The following is an 18,597-nucleotide window of genomic DNA, read 5'->3' as shown; positions in this document are numbered from 1 at the left end:
AGTCATCTAACTCCTGGGCCCAGTTGTTCAAAAAGTTAAATCTGGATCAGAATTATTTGGAAATCCCATGTTTTGCTATCCAGGATCAGCTGATCCATATTTATTTTGTGCTGTTTCAAAGCAAATTTGGATCACCCTGATCCAGATACACACTTTTTCAGATTATAGGAGATTATTCATTAGAATGTAGGGCAATTCCATGCAAAGGTCATCTTTACCATGAAAAAATAAAGTTTTAACCAAAAGAACAAAACCCTTTTTAAGTTCAGAATCATTTCAGACAGTATTCTTAATGTCAAAACAGCCATTATGCGTCATCAAAAGTGCCATGATGGTTTGATTGTTGATTTTCCAAACAGATTCTAGGCTATGTAGGCTATTTCAGACGCGTCACATCCATAATAGGGTTTTTGTCACATCCATAACGTTGGTTTTTCCTCATAATACACTTCATAAAAATATAGCCTATATATATTAAACATTGATATTTTTATGTTCAGCTAAGACCCCTTCATCATGTGGATAGCAATATTTATACATTGGACTCAAAAGTTCACAGACTTTAAAGGAAATCGAACAGTATACCAAAAACTCTGTCATTTCCCGTCACATCCATAACGCATGCATATTTTCCTTTTTTGGGGGTGCTTAAATATATTTTAGAAAAACATATTTTGCCTGTCAATTCCCCAGATTGGGTGCTCTGAGAATATGCATTTCCAATTTAAATATTGTAAGAAGTTTTTTTTTTTCTGAGACATTTCACCTGTCATTATGAGTTCAAATGTCACATCCATAACGCTGGAATTGCCCTGTAACGCTGTCTCTCGTGATGCTTTTCTTTGCTCTCTACTGTGTACGTTCATGTGTTTTTGAAGGAGGCGTGGCTTTGGAGATGCTCTGAAGGGATCTTATGCTTTCAAAGCTTGCTCATTATTGCTAGCCTCTCCAAATATTGCCTACCCTACCTTTAATTTGCAAAAACTCAGTTTCTTGGGAGAAACTTTTAGAACACTAAAATATTACAATACATTTTTCGTCCTGTAAAGGCCACCCATCGGCCCAACGACAGAATCCAATGGAGTGGGCGAAGGTATAATGCGTGTATGTCTCAGCGCTCCAGTGAAGTTCACCTAATTTATTAGAATTTAGTTTCAATATTACTTTAGCTCTACGCTTAAAGGCACAATATGGAATTTTTCGCCACTAGGGGTCGCTAACCTATTTACAATAACAAAGGCGTAGTTTGATGACGCAACACATGCTAAGAATTATGGATGTTGTCGTCAACGTCAAGCCGGCCGATCTAATAATGTTTATGGATGACTGAATACATCGATGCTTTTATCATGACTGTGATATGAAGCAGTTCGGGATTGATAAGAGACAGCTATCAGCTCCAAACGCGATGCGAGTCCCACGGATATAAAAGGAATATGGACATTTCATTCTACCGAACTACACGCAGAATTACTACTCACAGGTCAGTTTATTAGACAAATTAAACTTGTGAGGTAACGCAGCACTGTTTCACTTGGTCTAACATCACACTATCACTCTAAACTGCATTTGAATGTGTTGAAATGTATGTGTTAACGTTAACGTTAGTTTGTCTGTATGAGACTAGCAGTAAGCTAGATCAACATTAGAATAACATACAGATCATATTCTAACATTTTATCATTGTTGAACTATATAATATTGATTAGTTTTATGTAAATGTGCTCACCTGTTTAATAAAGTACATGTAGGAGTTGTCGAAGTCTCGGACGTGGAGCTCTCGTTTATATACTGTCTATGGGAGCTCTCGGCATCTCGAAAACACCGCGCTGATATTGATTCTCGGTTTAGTTCTCCTTTTTTATCCAAAGTCTGCTTGCCATGGTCCATAATGTTTGAACGAAACAACAACAGCGTGCAGATAGACATTGCGAACTACACAGTTGTCCGCGTCAGTTTGGTTACTATCAGAGGGCTCTGGGTCATAGCTCTGGTTGCCATGGCAGCACGAGCGGAAACCAGAGACAACACGGATATGACGGCATTGACGGCGACAAAACGGAAATAAAGACACGGTCCGTGTCTTCGAATTAAAATATTAATTTCTCTGGATTTAGAAGTTAATTGGAACTGTCGGGATAATGTAAATACACAACTTTAAAAAATATATAACATAGATATAGTGATTTTTTATATTTTTAAAGCAAAAAAAATACATATTGTGCCTTTAATCTGACTCCAATTTCAAATGATTATCAAATTTAAATTGTGTTTCTTATTAGAAAATAATCATAAATATTGATTGACTTCATTTAGATCTTTGATTATTCTGAGTATCCCATTCTTTCAATTATTCATTCAAGGACCCGGTATCGCTTTGAGACATCACGTTGCGAATGTCTGTGCGCTCACGATCACAAACTAGCCAGTTCTGAAATAGTCAGAGGATGCAGTGCTATCTATTTTACTCTTAAAGGGATAGTTCACCCAAAAATGAAAATTCTGTCATCATTTACTCACCCTCAAGTTGTTTCAAACCTATAAGAATTTATTTTTTCTGCAGAACACAAAAGAAGATATTTTGTAAAATATCTGTAACCAAACAGTTGATGGACCCCATTGACTTCCATAGTAGGAAAAAAAAAATACTATGGAAGTCAATGGGGTCCATCAACTGTCTGGTTACCGACATTTTTCAAAATATCTTCTTTTGTGTTCAGCAGAAAAAAGAAAGTCTTACAGGTTTGAAACAACTTGAGGGTGAGTAAATGATGACAGAATTTTCATTATTGGGTGAACTATCCCTTTAAGATGCCGCTCAATGCTGACTCATAACAAAAGGTGTAATTTTTTTAAAAGATGCAACGTGCAAAGTCAGTGATAGACAGAAATCAGACGGTCTCCTTAATGATGTGCTCCATGCTCCATTCATTAATGCCTTCAGTGTGATCTATCCTGGAAGAGATTTGCGGAAACACCAGACTACACATTAATCCATATTAGATGAATGATTTCAGAATAATGCAGAATAAATCAAATATAACATTTTATTTGTCAGGTAAAATTGTATTATGCCAATTATACAAGTAAGTGATTAAATACATGACATCAATTGCTCAAATATTACTCCAAGAGTAAGAAATGCATTCCTGACAGTGACACACAGTGTTGTGTGAGTGTGTTCCGACGGGAAAACACTGACACAGCAGCATGGAGGTTTTCCTGGTTACAGGTTCCCAAAGACTGCTCTGCCACTTACCCATATATACAGAACAAAAGGCTTGTGCAAATATTTTTTAGAGTTGTTTTGGGTCTGTTCATGTACCCCAGGGGGTAACACCTGGTTTCGGGGGAGAGGGGAGAATTATCAGATATCTTGAAGAGACACCACCCATAGAGGAGAACAGGATTCTTCTAAGTGTTCAATTTTTCTTCTGTTCAGTGACTGCAATTAAATTAAGACCATTTTACCAATCGCACTGAGGCATTTAAAATAATACCAAACATAAAAGGGAAACAACAATAGATTCAAAAGATACATAATATGTATGTAGATCTTCTTAGTGAACTTTTAGTGACTTGAATCAGGGGCAAAGGAAGGGAGGACGGAGAGGGAGGTGCACAGATAAGGAAGGAGAAAAGTTTGGACAAGACAATGTCCTGTGTTCTTTCTTTAAGGTCTTCTCTCCAGGGTGCGTTTTATTGCAGGGTGAGTTTTATCTCAGGTTTTGTCTTAGCAGGAAAATCAAGTCTTACACTCCCATCTCATATTGTTCCATCACCGTGTCCGTAGCCCCTCAAGTGTCCCAAACAAATATACATGCAATAAGGTATGCAACTGTTAGGATTTTGTGATCTAATCCGATTTCAGAATCCCTTTTTTCTTTTGACCAACCCATTTTGAAGATTTGATCCAATCCGATAGCTGAACCAGAACCAATCCGACCAGAACGGGGCCCTGATTTCAGGGACTGTATTATTGTGAATGCTTTGAAATTTGCACTTTGTATAACTGAAGATGTGTTCAAACAGGTCAAGGAATCATTAAGTCAGTTGACGAGGATGACGGATGTGTTGGTTTTATTTTATTCACACAGTGTCCCTGGAGTTATGTAACACTTAAGACTCAGAGCATTTATTGCTAGACTATAAACAAGTGCCAAACACAGTTTAGGATTTGGAAGATAAAGCAATTCTCCCATAACAGGACAGGGAGGTAAGTATGCAAAGCTGCTTATCATGGTTAGCACAGGCGCCAACACCTATGCAAGTGCTGTAGTGAAAACCGATTGAAAGCAAGTCATTAAAAAGTCCCACATTTTATGACTATTTAGTTTTTGCCTACATAATACTTTCTCAACTGAAGGACACCACACTGAATACTAATCACAATACACAGCAGCCTGAACATACACAAAACACTCTAACCATGCCAGTTATGTCAAATGCCATAGGATGTTCACAATGCCAATTAGAAGTTGGTTTGCAGTGAGGGAAAGTCATTTTCCTTTTCACATTAAAAAACCCCTTTACCCTCAGAATGGGAAGACACATAATGACCTAGCCTGAGAAATCATTGTCTCACTATGGATCTGTAGATTTTGGCTGATTATTCTCTCAGGAAGAAGCACACAATGAATTTCTTGTGTGGCCCTTTATTGACAATAGTAGATTTTGTGTGTCTATGGCATGTGACTGCTACCTAATTATCTCACGAAAGAGGCAACATTTACTTGCAGAGGAAAGCAAATACTTGTGAAGCCAGACCAGCAAATCCCTCAACCTCTTGAAATCATCCACACTTATAGCTTAGTGGAGTGATGAGACATTAGTCAAACACAGTTTGGAGTCCTGCGTGCAATGTGTTTAATGGGAAACTTCAGATGAAATGTCAGAGCGAGAATTTCGAATGTGTTGACAATGGCTAATGCTGTCTGGCTGTGCCTCAGCATGTCCACACCATAATGCTTAAGTTTAGTTTTGGAGATACCGTTTTGTCATCCAGTCCCATGTGCATATGCAACATCTGTGAGTGGAGAGAGGAAATCCTCTCCATAAAGTGACCTTACATGCTTGCAAAATGACAGACAATGCCTGGATTTTCTCCAGTGGTTGCCTGTTTTACTGAGGAGAGTTTTCCGAGGAAGTGAAAGGATAGGGGACGTTTTTTATTAATCCATACACTTGGAACTGGATAACATTAAAAGACCATTAAGTGGCAAGTTTTACACTGGGAGAAATTAGATGTAAACATAGAAAGTTACCCAGAGGGGCTTTTCAAGGCCACTGGAGATAATGTTAGTTCATTCTTTCTTCATCTGAAGTAATTAAAAGACAATAAAAAAAAATAATGAAGATGATAAATGGATGAATGGAGAGATGCTTCAACATTGACAGATTTAATAAACAAAACAGCTCGACTGCGACACTAACACAAAATATGCTATTTATTCATTATCATATCTTATGGCACTTTGAGCATCACAAGTTTTTTTCCATAAAAAATAAAACTATTGTTCAATAAGATTTTTTGATTATTTGAAAAATATATATACTTTTATTCATCAAGGATGCATTAATTTGATCAAAAGTGTCTTTTAATGAAGACATTCGTTAAAAAATAATTTTCACAAAAGATTCAAACTTCAAAGAATCCTGACAAAAAGTATCACAGTTTCTACGAAAAATCTTAAGCAGTGCAACTGTTTTAAACATTGCTGATAGTAATAAGAAATGTTTCTTGAGCAGCAAATCAACATAGAATGATTTCTGAAGGATCATGTGATACTGAAGACTGAAGGAATAATGCAGAAAAATCAGCAGGAATAAATTACACTTTAAAATATATATTCAAATTGAAAACTGTTCATTTAAATAATATTCATAATATATCTTAGATCACATATTTAAAATAAAGTAATACAAAATCTCAACCTTACACTAAAGATCATCTACAAATCAATTGTTAAATGTGCATGACAACATGTCCTCCATGTTCATCATAGATATTGTAACATTGAGGCAGGAACAAAGCAGAGAGAGAATCCACATGCAAGCACGACTTTAATAAAACAAACAGGTAATGCAGCGCAACCAACCAAGGAACAATGAACAGGAAACCATTACAAGCAACAACGACCGACAACCAACAACTGAAGCACAGAGGTTTAAATACACAGGCAAACAAGCTAAACAAGATAACAAGGGGGCGTGGTTAATCAGAAACACCTGGGGAGACTAATAAACAAGAAAAACTACAAAGGACTACAAAACATGGCACAGAACAGGAAATAACAAAAGTCCACACAAGACAAGGGGAACACAAGACAGGAATCATGACAGATATTTAATACTGCAGTTATTCTATGTATATATGATAGCTTTCAGAGGAGTGCAATTTTTAGGCCAGCAACAATCAGGCATTCATATATAATCACCACAGGAACAGCTGGCTATCATCAGTTATCTATGACCACTCAGCAGCATTAACCGTGGCCTTCCTCTCGGGGGCTGTCCAGATGCCTGATGTTGATCACACACCAAGCATGTTTTTTTTTTTTTCCTCAAATGGGTTGTGAAAATGTAGGGAACATCTCTCTTCTGGTCGGAGGCGGGAAGCGCCCTATAAAAATGTTTCATTTTTCCTCTAGTACAGATGTAAGTTATCACTCCTCTTCAACATACCTCATTCACAATATGTGACACTTTCTGCACAAAAATGAGAAAAATGATTTATATTCTCTCGTGCAATATATTTTACAAGGAATAAGTGCATAGGCATGCAAACAGGAAACATTTTCATCTTCATCGGTCTGACCCTCTTCAGTCTTGTTGACAGTGTGCTTTTTCTTTTACAACGTCTCTGTGAAGAAACAAGTCATTTTAAAGTGTCCATTTTTTTCATATAAGAGAGCAATGGCCTGTGGATAGCTAAGGTCAGGAAAGTCATTGGACTCCTGCTAAAGAGATTTTCACTGAGATGACACCTTAGTTAGAGTCTGACAAAGAAAGACCAACAAAACCACAAATCTCACCATATATTGTCTGTGAGTGGATCATCTCAGGCCCTATATTTAGTCTTGAACTACAAACAGGTCTTAAGTACATAAAGCTTATCTTCTTTCCTCCTCAGTGAAGCTTATCCAGAAAGGGAGGACACTGGCAAAAAATGAGTAATTTGCTGCACATACCATAGAATATCACCAATCTCTTGATGAAACTTTCTTAGATGTCATCATTAAGCATTAAACTCTTTCCCTAACAAGAAGCTTGAGACGCCAAATGGCTACCATGAGAGAGGAAATTAGATGGGTTTACTGCCTGTCTCCCATTAGCTTCCCATGATGGAATGTGTCTGTCATAGCCAATAATGAGGCAATAATTCTTTACAGTAAACCTGTTGGCACGTTCACCAGAACAAAAATGTAATATTGAAGATCCATGGAATAGTCTGTTTATTAAGAATGGTTGTTTATAGTCAAGCTGATGTTTTGGGGGAGTCAGCACACGCCTGTCTTGTTGCATTTCGAACTCTGTGCCATTTCTCACTCCCCTACAGTTTCCATGAACGATGGAAATTTAATTTGCAGGCAACTTTTTACTGAGTTTTGTGCATTGCTTGCAATATATAAAGTATCATGGTACAGTATCTAAAATGATTTTTAAAGACTTGTTAAGCTGTTATTGTATAAGAAAATTAATAAATGGGTCCCCTACACATCCACAACATAAGAGTATTTTTTATCCACATGTGTATATCCAAACTGTGCCCATATAGTGGTATTTTAGTATTATCTATACAATTATATTCCTAAATAATATTTCGAATTTTTTGTTTCGGTTTAATTTTAGCAAATATTTTATGTGCTTTTATCTTTTTTATTACTTTTTAAAAAATATTAATTTATTAATAAATGTATTACTTGCCAAGGCAACATTCCTTATTTTCATTTAACTTTAAGCTTGTCATCCAATATTTATATTTTGTTTTATTAAATGGTTTTTAATAATTTTAGTTTTAGTTACTGACAACAACTGCATGTCATATGCAACTGTTGAATGGAATTGGCATTCTGACTCATTGCTTTGTAGAAAGTCCCCACTGGAGGGCCTCAATGCTATGCAGTCAGCCCGGGCTAATAATGAGCCATCACACTGAGTGCTCAGAGACCTCTTTTGGCAAGGTGCAAGCTGATAGTGGGAAACAAATAGCCTGTTTGTAGCTTTGCTCAATAATTGCTCTCTTGGCCAACAGCTGTCTGACTCTAAGCCGGTCATTGCCTTGACTATGTTGCTTATCACACTAATTAATTGCAGGTCTCAAGCCAAGTACAGCCGCCCACTGAGTGTCCCTATCTAATCTGTATTCCTATGTATGTTTTCTTATGCCTTTAATCAAAGAGCCAGCAAGAAGCAACCAGAGGCTGTGCTCCCATGAGGATGTGGACAGCCACAGCAGAAAACAAAGCAGCGCAGATGAGAGCGAGCAGTCAGAACCCTGGTCCCCCCGCACCGTGCCAAGGAGACACACAGTAGGAGGGCCTCGCACTGCCGGGGACGTGATCATCATGCAGTCCTACAACATGGACCATAAGAAAGAGGCCTTTCTTGAGCATCTGAAACAGAAGTATCCCCATCATGCTTCTGTTATCATGGGGCACCAGGAAAGACTCAGAGACCAGGTAAGCTTAGCTCTGAAATAATAAAAATTTTACTCTGGTTGAATTTCGAAAAATCAAGCATAGCGTTAGTTCTGGCAGGTCACGTTAGTCAAGCTCACATCAGCGGACTCTCAGCTGATCCACATCTACCTATAGGAATACGACACCTATCACTGTATTCATAAGCTCCTTCAGTATTACCAGCAGCTATCGCGTTTCTCAGGAGCTAATTACCCTCCTCCATCCCCAGCTCCTCCTCTCGCCCAGTCAGGATTTGGCATTCTGATTCCCCTTGAATCAGAATAAATTCTCGAATTATGTTGTACTTTAAAATCTTGGTAGTGGTCCTGACAGAACTCCACTAAATGCTAAATTAGGTTTTCAACTTGGTCTTAATTACAAGAATATCAAAGTCAAATCAAAGAAGAAACATCTAAAAGAGATGGAAGCTACGATAAAATAATATGGCAGCAGGGAAGCACAAAAACAAAGGGTTGTCAATGATGTGAATTATTGTGGATAAATATTTTCTTTAAATTTCCATTATTTTCTCTGTTAATCATTACATTTAGTAATTTAGTAAATTCCATGACATTATATACTTCAATGAGCCAATGTGCCATGCCTTGCAAGAACCTTTACAGTTGGACCCTCAACACACATGCTGATATGATTCCATATTTCATCTACATAGCACACTGACTGAGTTTCCTTCCTATGATCTACACGTGTATCGCCTTACTCTTGACAGATTAAAGGCGCACTGACATTTTTATTTCTGCTACTTTCCGCTTGACATTTTCATTGTATCTTTGATGGTTGGATAAGCTTGAGTGGTGTGTAGTCATATAGCCTAGCTTAAACGCTTGCAAGGGTTATCTGAATATAGGCCTACGCTTGAATGAACAATAGCTTAGTCTAATAAAAAATAAATAAAAATGTGTTTAAAACTTTTAAAAGGTTTACAATAAATAATAATTAAATAAATAATAAATGGTAGCATATTTACTGTGTGTGTGGTGTGTGTCACGTGAACATATTATTATATCAGATGCACAGAGGAAATGCAATACCTTGCCATCAAGTAGGCATAGGCCTACTTCAGCTGATATCAAATTCTCTAGGATTTTTCAGTACAGAATTTCTAGTATTAGTAGTTGCTTTCAAACGCCAAGTACAACAAATAAAGCAGAACATAGGGTACAAAGAGAAACTCCCACGTGCAGTGTGTACGCAGAATTTAAAATAAAGCGCGTTACAAACCTGTGAGCGATCCTGCAATGTCACTGATGGCCAAAACGTCACTTGCCGTTGGTCAATTGCTGCCGCCTGATATGATTTTTTGATTTAGAATTACATTTACATTTAATTAAATCAATATTTATTATTACTTTAATTATTATTATTAGGTTACTAATAGCCTACACACATTTAATACATCGACATGAAATTTTGAATTGAGTTGAAATATTATATTTAGGCTATATTGTTTACTAGAGACAATAATACAGAACACAACTAAAATGGGTTTCTCGAAAAACGTTTAGTGATGTTTGTCCCACTGTCCGCACGATTCACCAATCAGAATTATGCAACCTATTCCAGAGAGGGTTGTGATACATTTTTATATTTAACAATAAATACAACCCACACATAGGCTATTTCAGAACTAACCGTCGCTAGGACGTGCTCTTAGTTGTAATAGGCTAAACAAGAAGGCACATTTCGCAACCTCTTTCATTGTAGCCCAACAAGTCTTTCAGGTAGGCTAAGTTAATGTGGGTGTGTCTCTGTGTAGACGCTGATGTCACGGCTTTCAAAGATCACCTCACACTGCAGAAACTTCTGCAGCGATCTACTACTCTCAGTCAGGAAACCAGACTTATTGCTATTGACATTTACTGTTCATTATCTGGAATATGTCCTGCTCCACTGTCTGAAGATTCAAGGTGGAAGTTTTGCATCAAGGTATTGTGAATCAAGCTAAAATGACAATTGTTTTACTGTGTCAGCAAATCAGTCTGTGTAAACTGTACTTGTCTCAACTTGTTCTGTTGTTAAGGAAATTTGATTTTACTTAATTTGTATAGGTTTTAAGTAGTCAAATAACGCGTTAGGGGCATTAAACGAAATTCTGAGCGTTTTACCTAATGAATGAACGCTTTGTCTTGCAAGTCATCGGAGTAATGCATGTGAAAACATGTAAGCAGAGAAGTCGACATACTGGTTCTCTTTTGGATCAAAATACTCAGAAAGAAGGACGTATGCAAAACAGTTCGAATATCATGGCAGTTATATGAGATAAAAAAAAATAAAAAAAACTGTCATTTGTACCCTAAAGATGATAATATCACAGTGTTTTGAACATGTACTTGCACCATGGTGTTCTTTTTGAAGGACTCTTGAGTACCATGCAAATACCATGATAAAAAGTATAATGTACCATCTGATACTATCACTTTACCATGTTATGTGCACAGTGCCTCCAGAGTAACTTACTTTTTGGAAGGGTTTCTTGGGATTTTTTCTTCATCTTTTAACTTAAAAGTATCACTTACGCTCCCAATAACTGGTTTCTTTCAGTGCAAAGTATCTGTCTCGATATATTTATATATATATATTGCTTTTCAGCATAGTTTTGGTAAGTTTTCTTCGTGGCTGGGCACAGCCATGAGTAATATCATATCACGCCGCTGGCACTGAATAAAACTGAAGCCCATCCAGCAGGAGGGAGTGTGTCTTTCATCCCCCTTTCACTCTTTCGTTCTTTCTTTCTTCAATATTCTCCAGACCCAGAGAGAATGAGGTATGATTTATCTGACCCTGCCAGTGCTTTCAAAGACCTGGCATTAGACCAGCTCAGATGAAGCATGGTCTGTGGCCATTCATCTGCCTGTGATTAAAGGAGAGTGCAGTGAACCGTGCGACCTGCCCCCCTCAAGCCCACCCTTACGCTTTAAACTGCTGTTTTCAGGCCTCTTTCAGTTTCCTGGCATTCTGCAGGTAACGCATTCTGACAATGCCCAAGTGCCAGCGTATGTCGGCACGGCTTGCTTATGCATGTGGAATAGGTAAGCAATCTTAAGAATGCACCCATATTTATTTGATTTAATCCACACAATAAAATGTTTAACGTACAGTTGCATTATGCATGTCTGAAATGATCCCAGCTGTCATGCACCATTAATCTGGGCACTTTTTTTTTCAAGTCAACATAAAAGCCTATTATTTGCTCCTGTCTCGTCTGTGCACACTGCACACCGGAGCGATTGTTAGTCGACTCACAATGCAACACCTGTGCAAAGATAAGATCAAACTCATATTCATCACTTTCAAGTCTCAGCCTGGACCTTCAGAATGAAATTTTTCTGGATATGCCTCCTAGTGAATTGCCAGAGCACTGTTTTCTGTCAGTCATCATAGTTTTTGACTTCAAAAACGTGTGCATTAATGTACTTCAATTTGGTGAATCTGGTGTCAGTGCAGCAGTTTCATAAAAAAAAAAAAAAGTGAAGATGACTTCTTGGATTCTTAGGGGCTGTTCCGGTTTGCATTTCACTGTACTGTTTCTTCCATTGGTTTTCTATGTAAACATGCTAGACAGACATCTTTGACCGTCTTTTACAGCATCTCGCTAATGACACGATGTTCTAAAAATGCAGCACTCAAGTTAAAAGAAATGTAACTTTAGAAATCCATCTCTAGAATGCCCTCTTTTATTGCCCTTTGTCTTGCATTTTTGCATTCCATTGTACTGCTTTTCCATTGTGTTTGTAAACATGCGCTAGATGGAAACATTTGACCATTGCACTTGCATCTTGCTTCTTTTGCAGTTTCTTGATCATTACAGGCAATTCTAAAAACGGGGCGCTCAGTTAAAATAAGTTTTTGGGAGAAAATTGTGTCTCTCTAGACCTTGTCCTTTTTGATTACACTCTTTAGAATACACCATTCTAAAAACATGGCACTCAATTTAAAACTAGACCTTGCATTTTCTTCTGTTGAAGTGCACTGTGTCTTGGGTTTTTAAACATGAGACCTTTTTCAACCATTTTGAAACTTTAAGGATGTTCACATAACGTTTTTTTTATATTCCACTGCGCGACTTTTCCATTGTTTTATATAAATCGTCCCCCTTGGAATTATAAGGTTCTATCTGACATTTTTGTCAAAATGTAGTTATTCACATATTCTTATTCTGTGACCACTTCTTTACATTATGTGATGTTGTTTTTTAAGTTGTGTACATTTTGGAACTTTTTATTTAGAAAATAAAAAGGTTCTTTCTACACAGTCGAATGGAATGCAAAAACTTTAAAGCTCAATATCTCAAAACTGCTCAGAACGCAGATAGAACCTTATAATTCCAAGGGGACGAAATGTGCTAGACGTACGTGTTTGAGCAATTATAAACATTACTCTTAGTATCAACTTGCATACAGCCTGCCATGGAGAGTTTTGCATCTCTAATACAGACTACCTTCAGCAGAGATCCTCCCAAAAGTACAGCAGTATTTTTATTTTTTTTAATTGCACGACACAAGACCTCTAAAGTGTCTTTGCAGATTTGTTCAGTCAAAACATGTTAAGAGCACAAACTAATCTGTGGGGATGTGCAAAATAACGGTCTGATTTAAATATAGCCTAGTTCTGAAAAGGTGTTTACCGTTCCGAGGCGCTTTCGGAAATGCCTGCGTCAAACGCAGAGTCTAAGGTGTAATTGTGTGCTTCTCCTCTGACCTCATAATTGCGTTGTCACCAAAACCACAGTAAAAAATGAAGCAGTGCAGTATATAAGGATTAAGTTCATTCGGGTCATGCAGGGTGGTAATCTGACAGGCGTGCATGTCAGAGCAGGTCAGTGTGCGTGCTGACATTGTGATGAGAGTCTCATGAGACGCTCTCTGACTCAGTAAATGTTCAGGCCTCCTGCCTGTCGCTTCTTCCTATTGCCGAGAATGAAGCAACGACTTCCAGCCTCAGGGTGAAAACCCATCCTCAGTGAATTCGGCATACTCATCGTCCTACGTCTGCTGTCCGTGTGTCCAAAAGGTGTTATTGCGAGGACAACCACGTAGATGCACTTTGGTCTGTGAATAGAAATAGACTACAAAGGATAATGCCTGTGCCAGAGCACACTAATTGGTCTTTGTGTGTTTACTGCTTTTGTGTCACTGGAGATAAATCAATCCATTTTTCTTTTAATGCGAGCTAAATTACATGACTTTGCCGTAATTGACTTGTTGACGGTTGTATATCCCAGTGCCATGTAAAAAAAGGAGTCAGGCTGCTAATGTGCCTTCTTTTTATTTGGTAGTCATCCTTGTCATTAGTAGTTGATTGTTTTTCATTTAATCTCTTTTAGGCACATCAATTAAAAGTGTGGTTGAATAATATTAAATGAAGGATTGTAATGTTATATTTTGCCTTTTTGTTCTCTCAAATGATTATTATTTTACTGAATAGATCTTTGTCTGTCCATTTAGCATTTCTCCACCATCCTCTCTGACCTTTCGATGGCCTTTCATTGAGCATTAAAGTTAATGACTGTACCTCTGCTCAATTCTTGACATTTAGAATTCCCCACACTGTTAATAAACGTATAAACTGTTTCCAAATGTTTACCAGTGCAGAATCGATACTGTCCAACAGTGTTGTTCTTGTTAACTAAAACTAAAATCGTCAATTGAAATAAAGCTGAAATAAAATGAAATTTAGATAAATTGGATTAAAAAAACATAAACAGAAATCTTAAATGAAAATTCGAAATGTTGCCTTGGCAACTAACTGAAATAAAATAAGCTGAAGTTGAAGTACTAAAATTACTACAAGTGAAATAAAAATATATTAAAGCGACATAGAAATATATAAAAAATTACAAAAGCACATACAAAAGGCTAAAACTTAAACTACTGAAACTGAAAATATATATAAAAAAATATACAGAACCTGTCAAAAGTTTGGAAACATTATTATTTTTTTAAATGTTTTTAATGTCTCCTATGCTCAATTTTTGTTTCTTAACATTTTTATTGAAACAATGATACCATTTCAAACATTTGTGGTAAGATTAAAAAAAATTGATAAATTAATACTTTTATTCATCAAGAATGCATTCAATTGATCAAAAGTGACAGTGAAGATAAAAAATTATTCATATTTAATAAATGCAAATAAATGCTGTTCTTTTGAACTTTCTATAAATCAAAGAATCCAAAAAAAAAGTATCAGAGTTTCCACGAAAATGTTAAGCAGCACAACTGTTTTCAACATTGATAATAAGAAATGTTTAGAATGGTTTCTGAAGGATCATGTGACACTAAAGACTGGAATAATGATGCTGAAAATTCAGCTTTGCCATCACAGGGATACATTACATTTTAAAATAGGCCAATATATATACACAGTTCTTTTAATGTGTAATAATATTTCGCAATATTACTGGTTTTACTGTATTTTTGATCCAATAAATGCAGTCTTGGTGAGCATAAGAGACTTCTTTCAAAAACATTAAAAAAAAAGTGTAATGTTTCCGAACTTTTGACAGGTACTGTAAAAGCCAATTCAAAATATTAATAAATATTATAATAGTGCCGAAATGATGCTTAAATAACACCGACCAAATCTTAAGGGTTGAATTATTCACACAAAAATATTGTCTTTTGTGAAGTGTTTGATGTTAGATCCAAATCTAAATCCTCTGTCTAACCTCTTCTTTGATCATTTTGTGTTGTCTTGTAGATCAGGAGTTCTGGGCACAGTGTAACCCCTCAGTCTGCTGTAGGGGAGCCAGGGGAGCATCTCTCTTTGGCCTCCCTTGAGTCTTTGGAGGCCATGTCAGAGGCAGAAGCCCCCTCCGCCTTCACCCGAGGCAGCCGCTCCCGAGCGAGCCTCCCCGTGGTCAAGTCATCTTACCAGACCAAGGACAGGTCATTAGGTACAGTACTGACTCAGTGTTTTCACTTGTGGGAGTGTCTTTGATTTATTTCTTCTTTCTTCGTTGTTGTGAATAGATATTTTTGAAGTAATATTGATTCAGTTACAAATCAAGTTTGTCAAGATTTAAGGTAAGAGTTGATGTCAGTCAGATATTAGTAGATTAAGAGAATTGTTGAATCTATGTTGTACAATATAGTGGATGATCAATTAGTTTGAGTGGCTGTTGTTATTTTAATACAATGTTTGAATATTGTGAATTAAGTCTTAATGAAACCATTTCAATAGCATCATTATTAAAGAAATAGTGTGTAATATAAATTCCAACACATTGTGACAAATTGCCATAAGGCTACCAATTATATATATATATATATATGTAATATGTAAAGCCTTATTAGTCTATATTCTGTTCTATATGCATTTAGGGCAACTTTTAGTGTTATACAGCTTTACTCATTCATAAGAGTACATATTATGCTGATTTCAATCTCTTATTTTGTTTATTCGTAGGTGTCCTCTACCTGCAGTATGGAGAAGAGACAAAACAGATCCGAATGCCCAACGAGGTGACCAGTGCAGACACCCTCAGGGCTCTGTTTGTCAGTTCTTTCCCCCAGCATCTCACCATGAAGACACTGGAGTCCCCCAGCGTGGCTATATACATCAAAGATGACATGAGGAATATGTACTATGAGTTGACTGATGTCAGGTGTGTGTCTTGCACTATATGAGGTGTATACCAGGGTGCTTTTTTTTGTTGCTTGAATTATACCATGAATCTCAAAAGTGTCACATGCAATACTCAACACATTAGATTATGTTGAATACGATATTGCAAAAATTATCACAGACATTCCATTTTACAGTGTGGTTGGTTCTTAAGTGCAGAAAATTGCAGGCAGTTTTGGATTTGAAGTAAGTTCAAACTGTTGGGTGACTCCCTTTTCCACACCCTACTCTTCACTGGCCTGCGGCTTCCTAATAAGTTAGCAGGAATAGAACGAGAATGTGATCAGTGTGTGTGTGTGTGTGTGTGTGTGTGTGTGTGTGTGTGTGTGTGTGTGTGTGTGTGTGTGTGTGTGTGTGTGTGTGTGTTAGTTATTTGGCGCAGGATGGGCTTGGTTTCTTAACAGGCTTTATAGTTATGAGGAGGGAGCTTGTGGTGACATGCTTCTTACCTTTGTGTCAAAGTGATAATGCTCTGTTATTTTCACCAAAACACTTTTGACTTTTTACCACAGAGAAAATATATATATACACCACTATTCAAATGTTTGGGGTTAGTAAGATTTTTTTGGAAGAAATTAATACGTTTATTCATCAAGGATTCATTGAATTGGTCAAAAGTGACAATAAATACTTTTGCTTTGCTACAAAAAAATATATTTCAAGTAAATTATGTTCTTTTGAACTTACTATTCATCAGAAAATCAGAAAAAAACTAAAATGCTTTCCAGACAAAATATTAAACAGCACAACTGTTTTTAAAATTGATAATAATAAGACATATTTCTTGTCCATTAAATAAAAAAATAGTAATGATTTCTTCTGTCTTCTGAAAATTCAGCTTTGCCATCACATTAATTAATGACTTTTTAAAATGTATTAAAATAGAAAAGTAGTTATTTTTAACTGTAAAAAATAGTTATTTGAAATTAACAGTATTTCACAATATTACCGTTTTTATTTTAGACCACATAAATGCAGCCTAAGAGATTTTTTTTACAATTTTACTGAACCCAACCTTTTGAACAGTTGTATATTAAATACAACAATAATAATATTCTAAAATATTTTTTCTTTACAGGAACATCACATCACAGTCTTGCCTGAAAGTGTATCATAAAGACCCAGCCCATGCCTTCAATCACAATGCAAGAGCCAATAATGGAGATATTAGGGTGAGTGACAGAGTGTGACCCCAGCCCCACAGAACTGTCCCATTATTATTACTCTTCATGTTCAACTCAAAAAATCATCATCAACTCAAAAAGCTCTTTTCCTTTTCAACACCGTTTGCATCTGGTGTTGACAGGTGGCAGGAGCGTGAAGGATAAGTTTCTGATCTGTTCTTTAGAGCTCAGATTTTGAAGCAAATACTTGCCACACCCATTAATGTTGGCAGGGGGCCCACTGATTGGTCTCTCCACTGCTGCACAATTAAAATGGGCAATTACCTTAAGCAAAACAGGTCGACTCTGCTGAGATCTTTACTGTATGTCAAAGGCACAATAGTGTTGCACGCTGCGTTAAAGTAATTTGTCTGACATCAGGAATGTAGATAATGCAAAATTTTGCCAGAGACCAATTAAGCTAAACAGTGAACACATTTTAAAAAGCCAAACAATGTCTGTTCCTTATCGTATTATGCAACAAATGGAATTTGATTTGAGTAACGGATTTAATTGGAACCATGCTCTAAGCATCTTGCTCTCTAATCAAACCCATCTGCGTTCCATGAATTACTGTGTCAATTTATTATATTGACCTACACATGTACAGTAGGATGATTTTGTATCTTAATCATACTGAATATTGCTTTAGCTGCTAGATCTAGTTTTGGAATGCATAAAAATGATGTTTTATTAACAAGGTTCGGGAGGAGCACGTTCAGATAATTAACACAAGTGGAGAGCACTCAGCAATCAATGGTAAGAGGTGTATATATACTCAGCACTCTTACCTCATTCCATTGACAGTTTCGCAGCATCCCTCCACCACCCCTTCTCCACGCTTCTAGTCCTAAACACTTACATACGGGGGGAGTACTCTGGGTTCGGGCCGAACTCCGAGCTCGGAGCCCTCCCTCCGGACAGCACGCCAAACACGCATTAAACTTTACCCCTTCAAATTATATGTAAGTGTGAACTCGTGAAATATATTAAAAAGTGTAGTGTGATTATTTCAGGCCAGAACGTAGCTGGATTAATTAAACATTTTGAATGCTGTTGTGCTGTAGTGTCATTTGCTTTATCTAATTATAAACACTTTCAAAAAA

General features: G+C 36.8%; 1 protein-coding gene across 4 annotated transcripts in view; it reads left to right on the top strand.

Annotated features, from left to right (window-relative positions):
- The window catches only part of LOC311292063 (sickle tail protein homolog), a 57,898-nt gene that overhangs the window by 21,752 nt on the left and 17,549 nt on the right, over nt 1-18,597 (top strand). For all 4 annotated transcript variants that reach the window (XM_084411516.1, XM_084411518.1, XM_084411517.1 and 1 more), the window contains exons 2-5: nt 8,401-8,681; nt 15,402-15,597; nt 16,110-16,308; nt 17,407-17,500. In XM_084411516.1, coding sequence (XP_084267642.1) covers nt 8,401-8,681; nt 15,402-15,597; nt 16,110-16,308; nt 17,407-17,500 — 770 coding nt within the window. The remainder of the gene's footprint in view (nt 1-8,400; nt 8,682-15,401; nt 15,598-16,109; nt 16,309-17,406; nt 17,501-18,597) is intronic.

This window comes from Rutilus rutilus, assembly GCF_951802725.1.
Source record: "Rutilus rutilus genome assembly, chromosome: 6".
NCBI lineage: Eukaryota > Metazoa > Chordata > Actinopteri > Cypriniformes > Leuciscidae > Rutilus > Rutilus rutilus.
This window is presented reverse-complemented; position numbering and strand designations above follow the sequence as displayed.